Below are 20,048 nucleotides of genomic sequence, written 5' to 3'. Positions count from 1 at the left end.
TGCAGCCCAGCCCCAGGAACAGAAGGATACAGCCTCACTCACACTGCAGCCAGCAGCACGCACATTTGGGGTGACACCATACTCACAGGGCTACCCAAATGTACACATCTCAGGTCCATGGGGTAGCACATCCCCAGGAGTTCCAGGGATTGTTCTGCCAGGGGACATCCCAGCTCTGGCTTCCCGGTGACACTCCCAGCTCCTGACTGCCTCCACAGCTGCAGCAGAGGCTCATGGAAAGGCTGCGAATAAACTTTCAGACCAGCTATAGCAGTTGGAGAAACCAGCCCAGCTCTTGGGCGCATGAGCCCTTCCTCAGACTTGAGTCAGCCTACAGCTTGTGGGTGTTTTCGCAGCTGGTTGGACAGGGGGTCTCCCTGCAGCATTCTTGTTTGGATCCACACACCCTCAGCACTGCTGTGGCAGCTCAGAGACTGGGGAGATGCTTGTCAGCGCCACAGTCGGCTCAGCTGCCCTGGGCAGGAGAGGGGCTGCATGCGTGCTGCAGCAGAAGGGGTTTGCACGGACTTCCAGATAGGGACAGGCACATCCTCACCCAAGTCCCTGCCGGCTCCTGCCTTTCACTCCCTCCTGCACCTTCGACATCCCTGGGAAGAGCTACATTACTGATTAACGCCCCCCTGACCACCTCCCCCTCCATCCTGCTCACAGCCTTGCCTGCAGCCACCTCTTTGGACCCTCCCTTGTGCAAAGTCCAGAGCCAGGCAGGAGAGGACAAGGTGGGAACTTGCCCAGGGCTCAACCCACTGGCAGCCTCACTGCACTCCACATACCTGAGGTACTGTGGGGGCCTCCCCGGGCCAGGCTATAGAGTGGCACGAGTCACTCGGCATGCAGGCAGGAACATCCCTCCCCTCCATCCAGGGGAGCAGACAGGGTACAAGTGGGCTCCAGCCATTGTGCTTAATGCCAGACTGCGAGATTGCTGCGGCACACCCCCAAAGGGCCTGAGGCCAGAGCATGATCCAAGTGGTAGAATCAGCTTCGCTGACACCTCCCGACCCTGCATCACACCTACTGGACACTCCATCCTGAGTTTATTGCTGCCGTTTCCCTCCCTGCTCTCCTACTAGAGGAGCGAGCGCTGCCTCCATCAAGCAACAGTTCTGGGGGAACTCTGACCAGCCCCTTCCCACTCCAGGCACTGCAAGCAGTGCTGGAGGGGTTCAGCCCCTGCCCTTCCCTTCCCTCCATGCTCCCCCAGCTCTGCAGAGCCCATCTGGGTGGCTGCAGGCTCCCCCATACCAGTGTGTGCCGGAGAGGGGGCCCAACCGGGCACCACTGCACCCTGCCCAAGCCTGTCCCAGCCCTGAACAGGGAGCTCCATGCCACCCTGGGGTTCCTAGCCAGCACTGCCAGCTCAGCCAGCCCCACACTGGTGCTAGGGATCCCTGGGCTTGTCCCAGCCCAGCAGCAGCCCAAGGCAGGGTTTTTCTCTGGCTGCCAGCACAAAAGTGGGGTGCAGAGCCCCAGCACTGCTACCTCAGGGTGAGGTGCAGGGAAGATGCTCCGCAGCAGGGACAGGCACATTCCCCTTGGGGGCTGCCTGGGGTCACGCATTTCCTCTGTGAGCTGCAGCGTGCTGGGAAGGCCTGGACAGGCATCCTGCATCCCCCCTCCCTGTCACTCTTCATCCTTCCTCTGCCAAGCACCATCCCACCACGCTCTGCCCACCGTGGATGCCTGTAGGCTCTCTGCAGTCACACCTCTCCCTCGGGGGACACCCAGAGATGAGGTGTCAGACATCCCTCTTCCTCTGTCAAGCTGAAGCAAACCAGTAGGCTCGAAGGAGACAAGGCAGACAAGGGCAGCCCCGCACGCTGCCCTCCGAGCAGGCAGAACCCTGCCTGGGCTCCGGCCAAGGGCTTGAGCCCCAGTGCCCCGGCCCACCGCGGGGAGCGGCGGTGGGGGGTGTCGCACTGCCCCCCCGTGGCCAGCACGGGAGGTGCAGGTGGCCCCAAAACCCAGCCGCGTGCCTCGGGGCCAGCAGAGGCCGAGAGATGGCCAGGAGTCTACGCTGCCTGTCCTCACAGGTGCGTTCACGCCACGCCATGCCATCTGGGGGCAGCCACAGACCCCTCGAAGCAGCTCGGTGACGCCTGTACTGCCCCACTTTCCCCAGACACCCACTCCTGCACCCAGTCCCCAATCTGTGCTACCTCTCGTGGGACCAGACCCCGGTGTCCTGAGGGGACAGAGCCCAAGCCCACGTCTGGGAAGGGCCCACACGAAGGAGGAGACGAGGCAGCGCTGCTGTTTGGGCATCCAGATTTATTACACGGCTGGGGCAAGCCTGGGGCTGCCACTTGCCTGGGCCCCTCCGGTCAAAGGCAAATGACCCGTCCTCCTTAAATATTGGTTATAAAACAAATTTCTTTTTTTCCTTTTTCTTTTTCTTAAAAACCCCATCTCTCTCTCTCTCTCTCTCTCCATACTTTTTTTGTCTTTTGTATTTGAGTATAAAAGTGGGGGCGGGCATTCCGCCTTGCCTGCCGCTACCTCCGCAGGCTGCGCTGTGCCTGCCGCAGCAGCGTGTCGAAGTCCAGGGAGTCAAACTTGCTCTTGACAGGGGCTGGGTCGAAATCCTCCCGGTTTGAGTCTGGAAGACATGGAGAGAGGCTGCCTTGAGCCATGGGGACATTGGCACAGTCCCAGCCATCCCCACAGCAACTCCTTCCCATTTCACTTCACGTGCCAACCTCTGGAGCCAGAGCTGGGCTGCTGGAGGATGGGACCTGGCCTCCACCACAGCGCTGGAGAGACGGGGAACCCTGGTCCAACCGTCCCTCGGGGCAGGGCTATCCCTGGACATGGAAGGGGATCCCTACAGCTCTGGGAAGGAGAGGACCCAGGGTGCCACCCCCCAACCTGGGGGCTGTACAACTCACCCAAGTCAGCATAGTTCCTCCTGCAGAACTGCCGGCGGCCGCCGAAGCACAGGTCGAAGGGCTGCTCGTCTGGGCGCCGCAGCTTGTGCCCACTCTCGATGGCGGCAAAGGCTTCCTCGGCATAGCGGTAGGTGACAAAGCCATAGTTGTCTCTGGAGCCAGAGAAGGAGGAGGAAGGAGATCATCAGCAATACGGCGTGTTTGTCCCTGCCTTGGGTCAGTGCCACCCCCTTGAGGAACGGGAAAAGGGCCAAGAGGAGCCATCCCCAGGAAGGGGCTGCTGCCCCACGTCCCACAGCTCTTACCCCTCAGAGCGGAAGTGCAGGGTGCACTCCTCGATGTCCCCAAACACAGAGAAGCGGTGCCGCAGCTCCGAACGTGTCATCCTGCTGGGGATCTTGCCAATAAACACAACTCGCCGCTCCTCCTGGGGGCAGGGATGCACAGCGCAGTGAGATGGCATCTGAGCGCTCCCGGCGAGCAGGACCTCTCACACAGAGCACCCCTCCCTGCATCGCCACCCATCACACCATGCCCTGGCTAGAGCCTCCCCACAATGCTGCCTGCAAGGCTGTGACCCCACAGCTTTCTGAAGTGATGGAGGGGCTGGTGAGGCCACATCTGCCGTGCTGTGTCCAGTTCTGGGCTCCCCAGTCCTACAGAGACTGGAACTACCGGAGAGGATCCACTGGAGGGCTGTGAAGATGATGAGGGTATTGGAGCACTTCCCTTATGAGGGAAGGCTGAAAGAGCTGGGCCTGCGCAGCCTGGGGAAGACTGAGAGGGAAGCTTATCAACACGTACAAATATCTTAAGGATGGGTGTTAGGAGGATGGGGCCAAGCTCCTCTCAGTGGTGCCCAGACACAGGACAAAGGGCAACAGGCACAAACTGCAGCACAGGAAATTCCACCTGAATCCAAGAACCTCCTTACTGGAGGGTGTCAGAGCCCTGGTGCTGGCTGCCCAGAGAGGCTGCGCAGTCTCCTCCTCTGAAGACATTCAAAACCCACCTGGACACAATCCTGTGCAACCTGCTCTAGGAGAACCTGCTTTAGCAGAGGGTTGGACTGGATGATCTCCAGAGGTCCCTTCCAAACCCAACCGTTCTGTGATTCTGTGAAATCTCCAGCCCCAACTTTCCAGCCCTTCAGCACTCACTATTGCACGTTCCTTCTGGAGAATCCTCTGCCTTTGGTAGTGGTCCTGTGCATCGTAACTGTACCTGGCAGGGCAGAAACCGGACACATGAGCTACAAAGTCATGGGGGTGCCAGAAGAGAGTGGTCCCGGACACAAGGGAGATACTGAAGGAGCGGGTCCACCCCTGTGTGGGACACAGGAGACTGATTGGAGGGAGCTCACACCTCTGCAGAGTGACCTTGCTCACCTTCTCCGCCTGTTACTCCTCCTGCGGGGCGAGGGGGAGCGGGAGTGGGACTGGCTGCGGGATGTCGATCTGGATGAGTAGGAGGATGTTGATGATGAGGATGAGGACCTGTCCCGGGACCTGCCACATGACCCACAGCTGGAGCGGGAGGAGGAGCTGTGGGAACATCTCGAGCGGTACCTGGGGGAAGCAGAGACATCTCAGTGCAGAGCCGAGCCCTCCCCACACCCAGCACCACGAGGCTCTGGAGAAGAAAAAGACCTCCATCCTCCCCAAGGTACCCAGCACCTCACTCAGACCGGACCCATCCCCAGGGTGGGCTAGGCTACGGAAACCTCTGCCCAAGTTTGCCAGGGCAGTAACGACACTACAGATGTGCTGGCTCCAAATGGACGTTGGCATCCACAGATGTCCACTTGGCTCCAAACCGCAGTGAAAAGGGAGCAGGCTCACAACAGGCACAGCCCCTGAAGAGCAAGAAATAGTCACGGGGAAACTGGGCAGCACATGGCTGCAACTGGGCAAGGGCCCACGGCTGCTACGCTGAGCCCCACACCGTGCACAGGATGACACCGGCGCCTTCACACACGTGTTGCACTCAACTGCCACATGAATGGAGACTGTACGTGCCTCCAACCACACCGAGGGATGCGGCATGCACCAGGAAAAGGCTGGGCTTGTGTGCCCACAGCCCCCTGCCTACAACAGCTTCTCTGACAAGGCCAGTCAGATCTTAAGGGCAGCAGGACTGAATCCCCTCTGGGACCAAGCTGTGCTACCTCCAGCCAGCAGCAGGGTACCTCTGAACATGCTGCACACGGGTGGTCCCTGCCATAGGGACCAAACCCAGGCCCCAAGTGCGGCGTGTTGCCACATATTCTCCTGGAGGACAGCCGGTCAGGATGACCCACTCCATAGGGACATCTCCCAGCACAGGGCCAGCTGCATTTGCTGGAAAGCCAAGCCAGACAGGGCAAGCCCCTGAGCTGCCCATCCCTGGATCATGGCACTATATACATGCTCTTTCCAGCTCCAGCCTCCACATCTACAGGTCACCAATGGAGGGGTCTTGTTTGGACAAGCCCTTCATGCCCAGTGACCTGGCACATCTCCAGAACCGGCTGACCACTCAGGGAAGGGCAAATGAGGGATCCCTTGCCAGCTCCAGCATCTCCCACTCCAGCTGGGACAGGCTGTGCATCAATCAGATGCACAAGGACTCCAAAAGAAACATCCCCGCAAGAACCAAGCTGCCCCACGTTTCTACACAGCCACCTCCGTAAGGAGCGCAGGGAGCCCCTGAAGCAGCCAAGCCAGATGGGTTTTTCTCTGCTTGCTTCCATCACCTCCCTGGAAGGTTCCTCTATGGCTCATTTCTACACCTAGGGCTGCACCAGCCCCGTGACACAGACACCAACACCTGCAATAATACCCCAGGAAAAGCATCCAAAACCAAGGTGTAGCCAAGGACTCATACTATGGTATTCCAGGAGTAAGGACGCCTGGCTCAGCAGTGGCCTTACAGGCACACCTGCCCAGACACGGGGTTCAGCCAGACAGCCACCAGCAGGGTGTCGCAGCAGCTGCCCCAGTCTCTGTGAGCCAGGCACCCCTTCAGAAGGGCCACAAGGACAAAAAGATCAAATGCAGCCATTAAGTAAGTCCATAAAGAGGTGTCTGGGCACCCTCACAAAAGACCGGTCACCAGACAATTGCCCAAAGAGCAAGCAGACAGATGCTCCACCGCTTACCTTCGCCACCGCTTGGGTGGTGGGGAGAATGACCGCGATCGGGATCGGGAGGATGAAGATGAAGATGATGACTCACTAGCTCCATCCGAACTGGAGCTGAAAGAACGGCTGGCACGGCTCCGGCCAGCCCTCCAGCTGCTGGCAGAGGGGCTGGGTGAGTCCCGGGGTCTCCGGTAGCAGCGCAGGGACCTCTTGGCAGCAGCGTGGCTGGGCTGGGCACTGGGAGTCCGCACCTCCTGGTCCCGGCAGGGGGATGCAGCTGGAGACAGGAGCACCGAGGTGGGGGGGCTGCTGCACCTGGCGGTGGCTTTGCTGGGGACGCTAGTCCGATAATCCAGGGGGGCTAGGCAGGCCATCCCCAGGGGCTCCTGGCTCGGCCCCACGGTGGCGGTGGGGGCTGGTGGGGTGGGCTTGGGCTGGTCCAGCGTCCGTTTGGTTAAGGAGGAGATGGGTTTGATAGTGATGTCCCGGTGGTGTTTGACATTCCAGCGGGAGCCGCCTTCAGCAGGAGGCTGCGTGCCAGGGTTGCCGTTGCTCTCCGGCCGCGCTGCACCCGGGATGCAGTAGTCGTGGTCTCCCGAGCAGACGTGGCTGGGGGCTGAGCTGGAGGGGGCTGGCGCCAGGCTCTTCCCCTGGAGCTTGCCCGGGAGCAGCGGCTTGGCTTTCATCAGCTTGGTCGTCTTCTGGGGCCCTTCCTGGGGCGTGGACCCAGGTGACTTGGCCTTGGCCAGCAGCGAGACAGCAGGCAATGGCTTCCAGAGCTGGTGGGGGGGCGTCGCTGGGGGGGTGAGGCCTGTGAGAGCACCGGTGGGCTTTCAAGAGCAGCCCCTTCTGCAACCCACCCGCCTAGGGTGCCCTCCCAGCCCAGCTCCCCTCGAGCCCCCTGGTCTCCCCCAGCCCCATGACAGCCCCTGCCAGGACACAGCAGGCTCCCCTGCCTTGCCCTGGGCATTACCTGCCACGTTGGCCAGCTCAGAGGCCTGCAGGCCATCCGGGGGCTTCCTGTCCTGTTGGGTCTCGGGCCTGAGAAGGGGAAAGAAGCTTTGTCAAACGTGGCAGCCAAAGCCCAGCCCTAGTCCCCATGCCTGGGGCACCCATGCGAGCTGCCCCACTGGCCTGGCCAGGGGACAGAGGATCTGAGAGAGCTGCAAGGATGGAACTTGCATAGCTGTCATGACCATCACTGCTTCCCCCAGTTTTTCCCCCTCAGTGCCAGCTCTGGCCCCCAGCCCAGTGAGGAACTCGGCCCCTCCTGGGCTGGTGGACGCAGCCCTGGCACGGTTCAGACCCCGCCAGGACCGAGAGCTGCCCCATGCCCCTGCTGAAGGCAGGGCTCAGCCCTCTGCCCAGGCTCCACACCAGAGCACTGGCTGCAAAGGTCTCGGTACTCACCCAGAGCTCCCCATTGGCCGCTTGTCCTCAGGGGGCTGCACAGGAGCCTCCTCCTTCTTGGCTAAAAAGAAGAGCGGGTGGGTGAGGGTGGTGAGAGGCTGGGGCCGGAGAGCAGGGGATGGAGCCTGCACACAGAGGGGGACACAGGGAGCACCCAGGGGACAGCCAGGGAGAGGCAGCACCCCAAACCCAGATTCCAGAAAGGGGAGCAGCACACCCCCTTTCCTTCCCAGACTCTTCACCAACCCTTCAGCCGCCCGAGGGACGCCAGGCCGCTTTCACAGGCCAAGGAGACAGGGGCAAAGACACTCCCAGGACAAGGCACCCAGGCAGGGTAGCACCAGCCTGCAGGCAGCAGTGTCCCAGGCCCCCCACTCCCACCCCACCACAGGGAGCACAGGCAGCCCAGGGAGGCTGGCACGGCACAGAGGGAGCCCCATGGGGGACAGCACACCACATCCACACCTTCAGACTTCTCAAACTGCTCCAGCAGGCTTGACAGGTCGGTGGCTTCGATCCCTGGGCCAGAAAGAACACAGCAAGTACGGTCAGCAAAAATCCTCCTGGCACCACAGGGATGCACCCCTGCCCCATCCTCCCCTTGCATCAGCCTTCCCAGGCGAGGAGGCAAGTGTTGGGGAGGAGCAGCAGCAGAGCCTGCAGCAGCTCTGCACCTCCCGCAGCAAGAACAGGAGCACCCAGCTCTGCAGCCTCAGGAGGGACCTGTTTGGGCACAGCCAGCCCAGACCATCCGCTGCAGGCAACGTCCTAGCAGAGCACTGGGAAGACTGCAAGCCTGCGGGTGCAGCTTTGCCACCCTTGCCCCTCAAAGTGCCAGGAACCAGTCCCGCTACCTGGGCTGCTGGCAGCGCCACAGTCTCACCAGCTGGCGATGCTCAGCCCAATGCCCTGCAGCCCCCCCACTCACCGATCTCGCTGATGAAGGCTTGCACGATGTCCTTGCTGTTGTCACTGGGCTGTGCTGGGCTACGGAGCAGCTGGTGCCTCCATGGCCGTGCAGTGGGGGCCTTGCTGGGCAGGCCGCTCTCTCGGCTCGCTTTCAGTGGTGGTGCTGCAGCCCGGAGGGTGGATTGTTGGCTGGGTGGCTCCTGCCTGGCAGCTGCCTTGGGCTCTGGCAGGGCTTTCTCCACTGTTCCCTTGCCTGGCCCTGCGGCCTCCTCCGTGGAGTGGGTGCCAGGGGACTCCCCAACAGGGCCAGCGTCAGGGGACACCTCTGCAGCACAACAGATGGCAGCTGGGGGGCCCTTTGGAAGCTGCGTGGGGTTTTCAGCCTGGGGGTCCTCAGGGGGCTGGCTGGGGGCAGCCTGGGGTGCTGCCGTGTGCTGGGCTGGTGCCGCAGGAGAGACCCTGCTGGGCTGGGCAGCGGCAGCCAACGGGGCTGGAGGGGCCTTGGGGAGAGAGCTCTCCCCCGCCAGCCGTGCCTGCCTCCTGGGGTCCGACACCCTGCTGGTCACTGGCCTGGCTGGGCCACCTGCAGCCACCACCTCGCTGGCCAGGGTGGTGGGCAGCTGGGTGGGGAAGGCTGGTGGCTCCAGGCAGCCGAGCGCGGGGGCAGCGGGAGGCTGCCCGTGCAGGAGGGCCGTGCCGGGGTGGCCACCAGCTGTGAAGGTGGCAGCACCCTGCAGTGCCGCTCCGGAGTCCCCATAGGCCAGGGGAGGCACCGGAGGTGGCATGGGGATTCCTGGCCAGTAGGATGGTGGTGCCCACCCTACCGGGGCATAGGGACCACCGGGGCCAAAAGGAGGTGGGGGTGGCACAGCAGGTGGGGGCCAGGCCATGGCTGGAGGCGGGAGGCCAGGCACCACGTGAAAAGTACTGGAGGAGCCGGCACTGGGTGGTGGGGGCAAACCATGGCAGCCCACAGGCTGCGGGCTGAAGCAGGGCCAGGAAGGCACTGGTGGGTAAAGGGCGTAAGCACCGGCAGAGGCTGGCGGCATCCCGGCAGGGGCTGCCCCAGTGGCTGGGGGCACATTTGGTGCAACAAAAGGCATTGGTGTTGACGGGGGTGGTGGAGCCACGGCAGGCGCTGGAGCTGAAGCCAGAGCAGCAGGAGCTTTGCCAGCAGGAGAAGGGACCACAGCAGGGCTGGTGGGTTTCTCCAGGCTCTTCTGAGTGCTGGCTGCCTCAGTGGCAGGGCACATGGATGACACCAGGCAGGGGATCTCCGCCAGCTCTGTCGGAGGCTCAGGGACGCTGGGCCACTTGCTGGCCGCTTGCTTCTTGCTGTCCTTCCTGCTGCCTGGGCTGGGCTGGCGGTGCAGCATGCGCATACGGTATTCCCGCAGGCTCAGGGCCTTGGGCTTGGCTTCCCTGGGCAGGCCCTCACTCGGCTCTGATGCTGGCAGGCTCGGGGGGGGCTCCAGCCCCACACCTTGCTCCGGGAGTGGAGAAAGTGCCTCCAAGACCCCACCGTCCTGCCTGGAGGCTGGCTGTGCATCTCTGCCGCCCTCCGCCTGGTTTGCCGGGTCTGGACACGCAGGTGTTGGCTGCTCCTCCGCTCTTGGTACGGTCTTCTCCAGAGGCACCGCAGTCTCAGCCTTCTCCGGGGCCACACTCACTGCTTCTGGCACCAGCTCCTTCTGCAGCTCCTGTTGTGCTTTCTTGAGCAGGGAGGCCCCCGCCGTGCTCCGGGGCCTGCCCCGGGGCCGCGGCACCTGCTCCACACGCAGCTCCATCTGCCCCTTCTTCTGGGCTCGCTCCAGCTGCCGCGCCAGGAAGTCCGAAACCTGGATGGAGGGACATGCTGCCCGTCGACGGCCGGTGGGTGGCTGGCCCAGGGACTGCCCGGAGCTGGCCGAGCGGAGCCGGTGGGCCACACAGTCCCTGCCTGGCCTGGCCTGCTTGCTTTGGTCCTCCTCTGCTTTCTTTTTCCGACTCTTCCTTGCTCTCTCACGGCCACGTCCTTTCTCAGAACCCTCGTGTTTGCCACCAGCCGGGGCCTCCGTGCTGTGCTGGGAGCTGCTGTCAGGGCTCCAGGCTCCAGGTGCTGCTGCCTCCGGTGGGGATGTGACCCCTGGGGTAGTGCAGGAGGGTTCCTTCCCAGGCAGTTTCTCCTTCTCTTCTTCCATCCCATTTTCCTGGGCTGGAGCTTCTAGCAGCTCCTCTTGATCCTCTGGGACTGTCTCCCCGGTACTCTCCTCTGCTCCCAGGAGCTGGGGCTCCAGGTCAGGGAAGCTGGGAGCCAAGGGCTGCAGGACTACAGGGATCTCCACACTCTCCCCCTCACCAGGTACAATTTCCAGCAGGACAGGACCGCTCAGGAGCTCCTTGGCCACGGGCTCAGTCTCGGGGTCCAGGCACACAGTGAAGGTGGGCAGGCAGTATGGGTGCATGGACTTCACCAGCTCACTCAAGGACACATCGCCCGTGTTGATGATGCAGGGGTCTTCACGCTCCCCCAGCACCTCCCCAGCCCCGCTCACACAGAACTCCCCAGCCTCCATGCTGCTGTCTAGCTCCAGGCTCAAGGCAGCTTCCTCCTCTTCTTCCTCCCCATCACTGCGCTGAGGCAGGGACTGCTCTCGGGCTCGGTGCCAGCCCACCTTCCTCTCCACCCTTGGGGTGCTGCAGACTTGCTTCTTCATCAGTGCCGCGTCGTCAAGGCTGTGAGCAGCTCGGTCCCAAGCCAGGTCTGTGTCAGTCTGGGAAGGGGAATCAGAGTGAGCATCAGATCCTGGGCTTCCACCGGGGCTCCTCCGGGCACAGCCAACTGTGGGTCTGCTGCAACTCTGCAGCAAAGCCCCTGGGCAGGCAAAAAGCTGCAACACATTTGACCCTCCCAGTAGGGCACACAAAAGAGCTGGAAACTCACCACCTCATCCCATCCACAGCACCCCCGGTCCTCCAGTACCCACCAGCTGGGGCAGGCCCTGCTCCCACCACTACCGGTGCCCTGCAAAAGCATCACGTCTGGGAGAGGATGCCTGTGCCAGGTGGGAAGGCAGGGGCTGGTGGGCAGCAGCAGCTATGGTTACCCCAGCACCATCACTCCTTCAGCTTCCCCTGCTCAGCTGCTCACCTTCCCAATCACAGAGACACCGCTGCCGAGAGGCCTGAGAGCCTTGGGCTGCTCCAGGGCAGGGCTCTCACACTCCAGTGATGGACGGGATAAGCTGAGAAACTTCTGAAACTGGAGAGGAGACAGACAAGAGGACAAGGCAGTGACACATTTCTGCTGCTGGAGGGGACAGTCCACCCCTGGTCCCACAGTGGCCATGCATGTCATCACGTGGAGCCTGGGAGCAAACTCAGCCTTGTTTCACCCACAGCACGTGCAGCCCCAAGTTGGTCAAGCAGAGGGAGACACGCTGTTCCCCAGAGCCTCTGGCACATCTCTGGCTCCGCACCAAGGCAAAGGCATGGCCCCCCCAAGCCCACACCGGAGCCCCGGCAGCGTCCAGGGCTGGCTCATCCCTTCTCTCAGGTTGCTGGTCAGAGACCATCCGAGGGTGCTGGGGACCAGGTTCTAAACACCTCAGGGCACCCTCATGTCAGGACCTGGCAGAGCCCTGCCTGAGCATCTTTCCACCCTTTTTGGGGCTGGACTGGCTCTGCCCCACAACTTACTGAAGGATTCTCCCGCTCCCGAGGTGAGGTCAGCAGCTCTGCATCCATGATGGTGTCGAAGGGAGACAGGGTCTCGTCATCCGTGCTGTCCAGGATCTCAGTGATGGCGGTCAGCAGGGACAGCTCGTTCTGCGCATCCAGGCAGGCCTTGCTCTGCTGCAAGGGCAGGGGCAGTCTCAGAGGGCGGTGGGGCACAGCCATGGGACCTGGCCACGGGGGATGCTGCCGCCGCCGCCACCCATTCCACAGCCAGAGCCAGCCCAGCCGCCACTTCCCCCACCCACCTCACTCAGAGAGAGGTCCTCAATGATGGAGATCACAGAGGAGTCAAGATAGTTCTGCATCGTCCCCAGGATCTCTTCGGCCTCCAAGATGGTTTCTGCATCCAGCGACGTTAAGTTCAGGTCATCCTCCTCGAGGGAAAAGCACTGTCGAGGAGCATGGGGAGCCAAGTAAACACTTTGCAAAGCACCTCTACTACTGCTGATCTGCTCCACAGCACACGTGGGCCCCAACAGCGGCCAAGGTCACTGCTGCACACCCAGCACCCCAAACACACAGGGGAGGCAGGCAGGACATGGCTGCGCTGCAAGTCAGAAGATGGCACAGGGGACCTTGCCCCTTGCCTTTCAGGAGAGGTTCAGGCCAGTCCACCCCACTGCACAAAGCCCCGTGCCGCTTTCAGCTTGAGACCCTTTGATTACCAGGGATGCATCCACACTGGAAACCACCGCCCAATTCACTCCACAGCCACAAATGCGAAAGATGAATTGATAAACGCCCAACAATTCCCAGGCTCTGCCCAACACCACGCATGGCTTGTGCTGCACAGGGAGGGGGAGAGGCAGGCTCCCCCCACCCCACAGACTGTCACGCGCTCCTCTGACTCTGCGCTTCAGATAAGCCCAAAAACATTACGAAATTCTTAACAAAAGCACAGGACTCAGCAACAGGGATGCAGCTGGCTGCCACTGCTGGGGCCCTACCCCAACACCTCTGCTGCAGGCTACAAGAGGACAAAGGCTGTGCTGGCAATCCAGCACCAAACTGGCTTTGCTGCCGCTCTTCCTTCAAATTCCCAGACCCACATCCTTCCCTGTCCCCCCAGCCAGCTCCAGGGATGTTCACGTAATGCAAGACAACTTTGGAAAGGTTTTTGCACCATACTCCACAAGTGCCACGCAGCCCAGTGCCACAGAGTGGCCAGGAAAAGTGAGATGCCAGGGCAGGGGCTGCAGCCCCCGGCTGAGCAGAGCCGCTGGACAGGCAGCCTCTGCCAGGAGCAGAGCAGCAGCACAGGCATGTCACCGGCACGAGACAGGACAAGAACTCCTGTTTGCAGACAGGCTTAGGCTGAGATAACCCAGGCAGGGAAGATAAGGACACCAAGGACGGAGCCCTGGGGGAGCACACATCCTTCCCAAAGCTGGCAGCAAGCAGTCCTCCCCCTGGCGCAGCACAGGGAGAATCTGGCTGAACCTTGGGGGATGCACACCTGATGCAGCTCACCCACGTTTCACGTAGGTACCACAGCACAAGCCTGAGCCCATGCAGGACAAAACAACGCCAGCCCCCGTACGAGACCTGCCTGTGCTTTGAAGTCATCTTCCAGCAAGAGGGAAGCTGCACTGGAGCGAGAGCAAGCTTTTCACTAAACAGGTGTTTCCTAAAAATATGGCGGCACCAAACCCACATGCCCAGACCCCTGGTCCCTGGGGCTCTTCAGAGACTTGCCCCCACCAGAGCGCGCACCTCTGGCTGCGATGCAGCCAGGAGCCTTTTGCAACCCCAGAGCACAGGCAACCAAGGACCAGGATGGGAATCAAAGCCAAGACCCCCATGGCAACGCCCTGCAGCCACCCATCCCAACCCTCCCGCCCTGTTCCTGCGTGCTGACACGTCAGCCCTGAAGAGCAGGAACCTGCAGTAGTGTGGGGCTCAGCAGGTGGCACCCTGGGCCACCCTCTCCCAGGCTCTCAGCCCAGAAGCAGAGCCCACCGGTGACACCGGGACACTGCTCCACCCTGCCGTGCAGATCAGACTACAGAGCAGTTTTACTGCTCAGCATCTCCAGTCCCCTCCCTCTCCGGCGCTGGCTGCTGGTCAGAGCCCGGCGCAGAGCCCTGCTGGCAGCTGTCTACGATGCAGCCTGGCTGTGATTCCTGGCCAGCCCTCCTGGAGATACTGGGAGGAGCAGGGACGCACATCCAGGCTCATACACCAGCACTGCCAAGCGCCGGCATGGAGCCCCGAGTCACTGGTGACCGGCAGGCAGAGATGCCCCTGGCCGCCGAAGAAGCCCAGCAGCAGGAATCTCACATCCAAGGGAAGAGGGCCTGGCTCACCCCTGCCCGATGACAGCAAGGGGGTCTGGGGGATGCCCCCAGGCTTGCATTGCCCCGCCCATCTTGCCACAGGGCCGGCTCGCCCCAAAGGCAGCATCTAATAAGAGGTTTCCAGCCATGACCGGCGCTGGATGTTTGGAGGAAGGGAAGTAAAATCCTCCCAAATGGCCTCTTCCCGCGGCTCCTACCCACAGCCCAGGAGGGAGGAAGGGCAGGCAATCTCCAAAGCCCTCCTTGACTCAGCGCCTTGCAACAGGGAGTCCCACAGCCATGAGTCACCAGCAAACGAGGCTGTGTTCCCCCAGGACTCCCTTTGATCCACCTGAGGCTGGGCACCTCCTTCAGCCCTCACTGCTCGTGAGTCGGGGCGGGGGGTATGAACCAGCCCAGCCTGCTCCCACATCCCTGCCCGCTCTCCTCCCTGTCAGAGACCCCCGTCTCCCCTAATTTGGGGGGTACACTCTCTGAGCCCTTCCAGCTCCCTGTGTTTGCTTTACACTCATGACTGCGGCAGGGATGAGGCTGTGGCTTACAGGGATGTTCAAGGACAGGCTTGGGCTCAGGCCATGCCATGCCCAAGCAGTTGGTGCCGCCGGGGAGACGGGAGGATGCCCAAAGCCCCAGAGCGAGCTTCAGGCACATGAGGAGCTGGGATCTGGCCAACAGCTTGAGACAGAGACGGCCTGAGTGTAGCCACTAGCTCCTCTGGCATCCAGCAAGAGCAGGCGACGCTGTGCTCACTCCTGTGGTACCCAGGAGGCACAACCAAGGCCTCCGCGGGCAGCTGCCCAGCCAAGCCGCGTCAGTGACATGCAACGCGTGCCCAGCCAAGCCACGGCTACGCCCCAAGCAGAGAGCGGCCATCCTCCCCATGATGGCCACAGGCAGGTTGCCAAGGCAGCTCTCACCTAGGCAGAGCTGTCAGCAAGGCCACCGGGCTGCTGCCCACCGGGGGAAGTTGGGGGGGCTCCCCCCGGCCAGGGCAGTACCAGCAGAGGATGCTCCGTGGACTCCTCAACCGCTTTCGGGAAGCATCAGGCAGGAACACACCTTTCTTCCCCAAACACCCACGGCCCCACCCGTGCTGGGCAGAGGCAAGGACAGCTCGGCATCCCCCTGCCTAGGCTCGGGGCGGGGTGTCTCCCCCGCAGCGCCCTGGCCAGGCAGGAGCGCCACGGAAAGGGCACAGCCGTGGGGCTCCCCGAAGTCCCAAGGAACGCCCAGGGCAGGTGCCCCCAGGTCCCATCCAGGCGTGTGCACCCCCGCGCTCCCCGTCCAGGCGGCAGCGCCGTAGCGCAGACCCCACCGGGCCCCACCGGCGGTGGCGGGGACGCCGCGCACGGGCGTCAGCACCGCGCCCCAGACCTGCCCCGCAGCGGGAGACGCTTTCCCCAGAATAATCCCCTGCTTCCCCCGGTGCAGCTCGGGGATGGCCCCCCACCCCGGGCCGGACCGGAGCTCCCACGTCCTTCACCCGGAGCTCCTACCACCGAAACCGGCGGGTGCCAGCGTCCCGAGCTGCGCCCCCCCGCCCCCCCCCCCCCCCCCCGCCTCGCCGCGGCCTCAGGTGGGGGAGGGCGGCGCCGGGATAGAGGGACCACGGCGGTGGGGGGGGACCCGGCCGGCGCCCCCCCGGTACCCACACCGCGGGCGCTGGGTGTCACCTCCCGTAAGGGGTACCGAGACCCCCGCCCCGGCGGGCCCCGGAGCCGTGCCGCGGCCCCCCCGCACCCGAGGGCTCCCCGCGCCGCTACCGCCGCCGCCCAACGCCGGCAGGAGAGCCTCGGGCGTCCCTCGCCGCCTACAGAAGGGGCGCCCGTTGCCCGTGCGAAGCCCGCCCGCCCGCCCGCCGCCGGCGCGGCAGGCCCGCTCCCGGCACACGTGGTGCCGCCGCCGCGGGAGCCGCCCCGGCCTCCACGTGTCACCGCGCGGCCCGCCGCACCCCGCCGCCGCCTACCTGCAGGGGGCTGCCGGCGCGGAAGGGCGGCCCGCGCGGGGCTCCGCCGCCCGCCGACCCCCGCGGAGCCGCCCCGGCCGCGGCACCGCCGGCTACGGCCACGGCGGGCGCCGCTCCGCCCCGCAGCGCCGCCATCTTGGCGCCTCCGCTCCCAGCGCGGCCACTGCCGGGCGCGGCACGTGACCGCCGCCCGCCCCGCACTACAGCTCCCGGCGGCCACCGCGCCACCCGGCCCCGCCCCACGTGGGGCATGCCGGGAGCGCCACCTCTTCGCCACCGGCGGCGCGCCGAAGGGCGGGCGCCGGCCCGCGGGGCCGCCCGGCAGCCGGGAGCGGGGCGGCCATCTTGAGGGCGGGCGGGCCCTCGAGCTTCGTCGCCATCTTTGCGGCGGGCGAGGAGCGTCGTCCCCGCCCTGCGGCGCGCGGTGGGCGGGGCGGGGCGGGCGTCACTGGCGGGAAGCGCCCCAGCGGGGCGGGGCGGGGCGGGGCGGCCGCGCGTTTTCCCCGCGGCGCCGGCGAAACCCGCCCCGTTGCCGGCTCTGCCGCACACGTGGGCGCGGCAGTCCCTGGCGCCCTGGGGAGCGGGGAGGGGGCTGCTGCAGGCGCCGCGGCGTGAGCCGGGGCTGTGAGGCGGCCCCGTGCCGCCAGCCGCCCCTGCCGCAGCGCCACCGGCGCTTCACGCAGCCAAACCGGGGTTGGGGGTGACGGGGGCGCCGCGCACGCGTGGCGGGCGAGGGGGAACGGGAAATACCACCGGGAGCGAGGGGCGGGGTGGGACCGTGTGGCGCGGCGGCGGGGCAGCACTGGGTACCAGGCCGCAGGCTGTGCTGGGCGCACAGGGTTCCCCAGAGCTGGCCCGCAGAAAATCGCCTGGAGCAAGCGAGGAGGGGGGGAACCGAACGGCTCCTTTGGCACAGCTGCCCGGAGGGGCAGGGCATGCTGATGCGCAAGGCTCTTGGCCTGGCCGTGGTCTGGTAGCCCCTGGTCACTAAGCCTGGAGCCCCTTTGGGTGCCCTGACCTCCTGTGGCTCTTCCTCCGGCTCCCAGACAGCAGGATCATCTCGTGGGGTGCAGGGATGTGCTCGCAGCAGCACAAGTGCAGCGTGGGTGTGCTGGCAGGAGTTCTGCGGTGCAGGATTTGCCTGGTGGGGGCTAATTGTCCTGGCCTTTCCATCAGTCCCTGGGGACACAGACCTGCCCAGGCCAATTCCCATGGGGATTCCACAGGATAGAGCTGCTTTGTTCAGCCTTGCGTGCCTGGTTGCTGAGACGGGTCGTGTCTGACAGCATGGAGCCTCATCCTGCTGCTCTCCTTCCTCCCACCCCTGCCACAAGGGACTTTTGTCTGTGATTGCTTGTCCCGTGTTGCCCCCTGCCTCTCAGGGGCTGCTCCTCCATGGCAACAAACGGGCTTTCGTCTAGGGGAGTTGCTCTCCTCCTCTAACAAAGCTGTACAGCACCTTCCAAGCTGATGCCCTTGTCTGGCCAAAATGCCAGCTGAGCAGCAGCCAGGCAGCTGGTCCTCCTCTAGGGCCATGGACCTACATGTGAGTACTGGTGAGCACTCGTTGGGTCGTGCACGGAAGTTGGCAAGGGAGGGTGTGAGCACAATCCTGGAGTGTTGGGCGTGGGAGTTTGTGTTGGTCGTAAGAACAGGCTCCTTGGGGTAGCACTTACCCCAGGCACTACAGAGGAAGCAGGGAAACCTGGGCAAGCGCTCCGGGCTCCATCTGTGACCCAGGAGTGGTTGCTCCTCTGAAACATACTTTGCTTCTCCTGAGCTCAACATGTCTAAAGCATGGAACAAGTCACTTTGGAAAAGCCTATCTCTCCCCACTGGCCTGCTGGCCGTGACCTGGTGCCCAGGGACCTGCCAACAGCGATTTGGACCAAAGTTGCCCTCGGAGCCCCTCAGCTTTCCTCCTCCTGCTCCAAACCCTCCTCTCCCTCTTTGTCCTCCTCTCCCTAGGGCATACCCAGGGCATGCAGTAACCTTCCTGATCACTCCACCCCTGTGGGTAGCAGGACCCTGCAGCATTGCAAGGCCAATCCCTCACAGAGCAAGCCTAGCCTGGTGTGAGTCCTGCACATGGGACCGTATCCCCCGCACATGGGGTCCCTGGGGTGCAACCAGAGGGAAACCCACATGCAGGTACCTCCCTCTGCCAGTACAACTCACAGCAGGGTTTCTCCTGGCAAGGGGCAGCACCAGGCACTCCTGCTAGTTTACAAGGGAAAACAGGCAGAAAGGAAAATGCGCATACTGCATCACAGCTCCTCTCCCTCCACGTGTGGTGATGGCATCCCTGGCCAGGTACAGCTGGCAAATAGCCCACCCTGACGCTACCCAGGCTCAGCCTGTGCAGCACCCGGAGTGGACAGCTTGCTCAGGGCTAATGGGAACAGCTTGCAAAGGAGAGCTCAACCCCATGTGATGCTTAAAGGACACTCAGTGAAGAGGAATGCGAGTCCCATCCAGGGAAGGAGCCGATGGGCTGGTGTTGATCCTTCAGCGGGGAGAGGGGGCCCAGGCTCCCCCTGGCAGTTCTGCCCAGGATGCTGCTCCCACCGTGGGGCTGGGGCCACATCTTCGCACGGCAGCGGTGGGGTAGGCACGTTGCCTCACAGATGGAGCTGCTGGGGCCGTGCCAGGCTCTGCTGCTGCAGCAGGCATACAGGGTCCTGCAGAGCTGTGTGGGCTGGAGGAAGATCCCTCGTGGGGCTCCTCTTGTGGGGGTGATGCTCGCGGGGCAGATGCCCCCAGGGAGACCCTGCCAGGACGGCACTGCTCCTTCTGCCCTGGTGTCTCTCTGGCCCTAGTCCTGGGAGGGTGGAGGGATGTGGTCACACCCCTGCATGGCACAGGGCGCAGCACGGATCCGAGCAGCTCCCCTGGCCCCTGCCTGGCCGCTCCGGCCATCTCCGCACAAGCTGTGGCAAACACCAGCCCCGGCCTCCCTGACGGGCCACAGGCTGCTGCCAGCCCCCCTTCCCCTTCCTTCCTGCCCCTGCGGCTGCCTGGCCCCTCGGCTCCCCCTCACCCTCCTCCGCCTCCCCCAGGGCTGGCTCTTCCCCGTCCCCGGGGCTGGCAGCCGCCCCGGGCCAGGGGACCGGCACAGCCCCAAGCAGCACCAGCTCGTGCAGCACCACGCAACGGCCACGGCGTCCCCCTCCCGCCGCGCCGGGACCCGCACCGCGGCCGTGCACCCGCGGCCCCGGGGCTTGGGACGGGGTCCTGCCGGTGCCCGGGTACTCGCCCCGCCGCCTTCCTCCGGCCCGTCCCCCGGCCCTGGGCGAGGGCAGCCCAGGCCGGGAGGCTGCTGGCCTGCTGCCGCCCGGGGCCTCCGCAGGGCCCCGGGGAGAGGCACCGAGCGCCGCGGGAGGGGCTCGGCCCAAACGCCGCCGCAGGGTCCCCCCCGGCGCCTCCCCAGGGCTGAGGGGCCCGCTGCCCGCCCGGGCCCGGCGGGGGCGGGAGGACGAGGACCCCGGGCCGGGGGCGGGCGCCCGTGCTGCCTGTGACATGGCGGCGCCCACCCTCCCCTCGGGGTGACGGCAAGGAAGCGGGGGGCGCGCTCGCGCGGCGGCGGTGGGGGGCGCGCACGCACGCAGCACGCACGCGCCCGCGGGGGGGGGGGGGGGGGGGTGAACGGGACGTCCCGCGCACGCGCAGAGGCGCGCCCGCCCGCCCGCCGCCGGCGCAGCCGCCCCCGCTCCCGCTCC

At 64.4% G+C, this 20,048-nt stretch overlaps 1 protein-coding gene across 1 annotated transcript; it reads right to left on the bottom strand.

The window, feature by feature from the left end:
• Nucleotides 1-2,272: 2,272 nt before the first annotated feature.
• Nucleotides 2,273-16,734, bottom strand: PPRC1 (PPARG related coactivator 1). Its single transcript, XM_055719922.1, has 14 exons — nucleotides 16,330-16,734; nucleotides 12,312-12,455; nucleotides 12,028-12,183; nucleotides 11,480-11,590; nucleotides 8,369-11,102; nucleotides 7,906-7,959; nucleotides 7,441-7,501; nucleotides 7,004-7,071; nucleotides 6,049-6,841; nucleotides 4,298-4,477; nucleotides 4,070-4,133; nucleotides 3,215-3,336; nucleotides 2,910-3,061; nucleotides 2,273-2,620 (listed from the first exon to the last, which is right to left on the bottom strand). Exons 1-14 carry the CDS (start codon nucleotides 16,579-16,581, stop codon nucleotides 2,517-2,519), a joined length of 4,995 nt encoding a protein of 1,664 aa, XP_055575897.1. The 5' UTR covers nucleotides 16,582-16,734; the 3' UTR covers nucleotides 2,273-2,516.
• Between the last annotated feature and the right edge of the window lie 3,314 nt (nucleotides 16,735-20,048).

Source organism: Falco cherrug, chromosome 9, assembly GCF_023634085.1.
Source record: "Falco cherrug isolate bFalChe1 chromosome 9, bFalChe1.pri, whole genome shotgun sequence".
In the NCBI taxonomy this organism is placed as follows: Eukaryota; Metazoa; Chordata; class Aves; order Falconiformes; family Falconidae; genus Falco; species Falco cherrug.
Note: the sequence above shows the minus strand (reverse complement) of the source record. Positions and strands in the feature narration are given on the sequence as shown.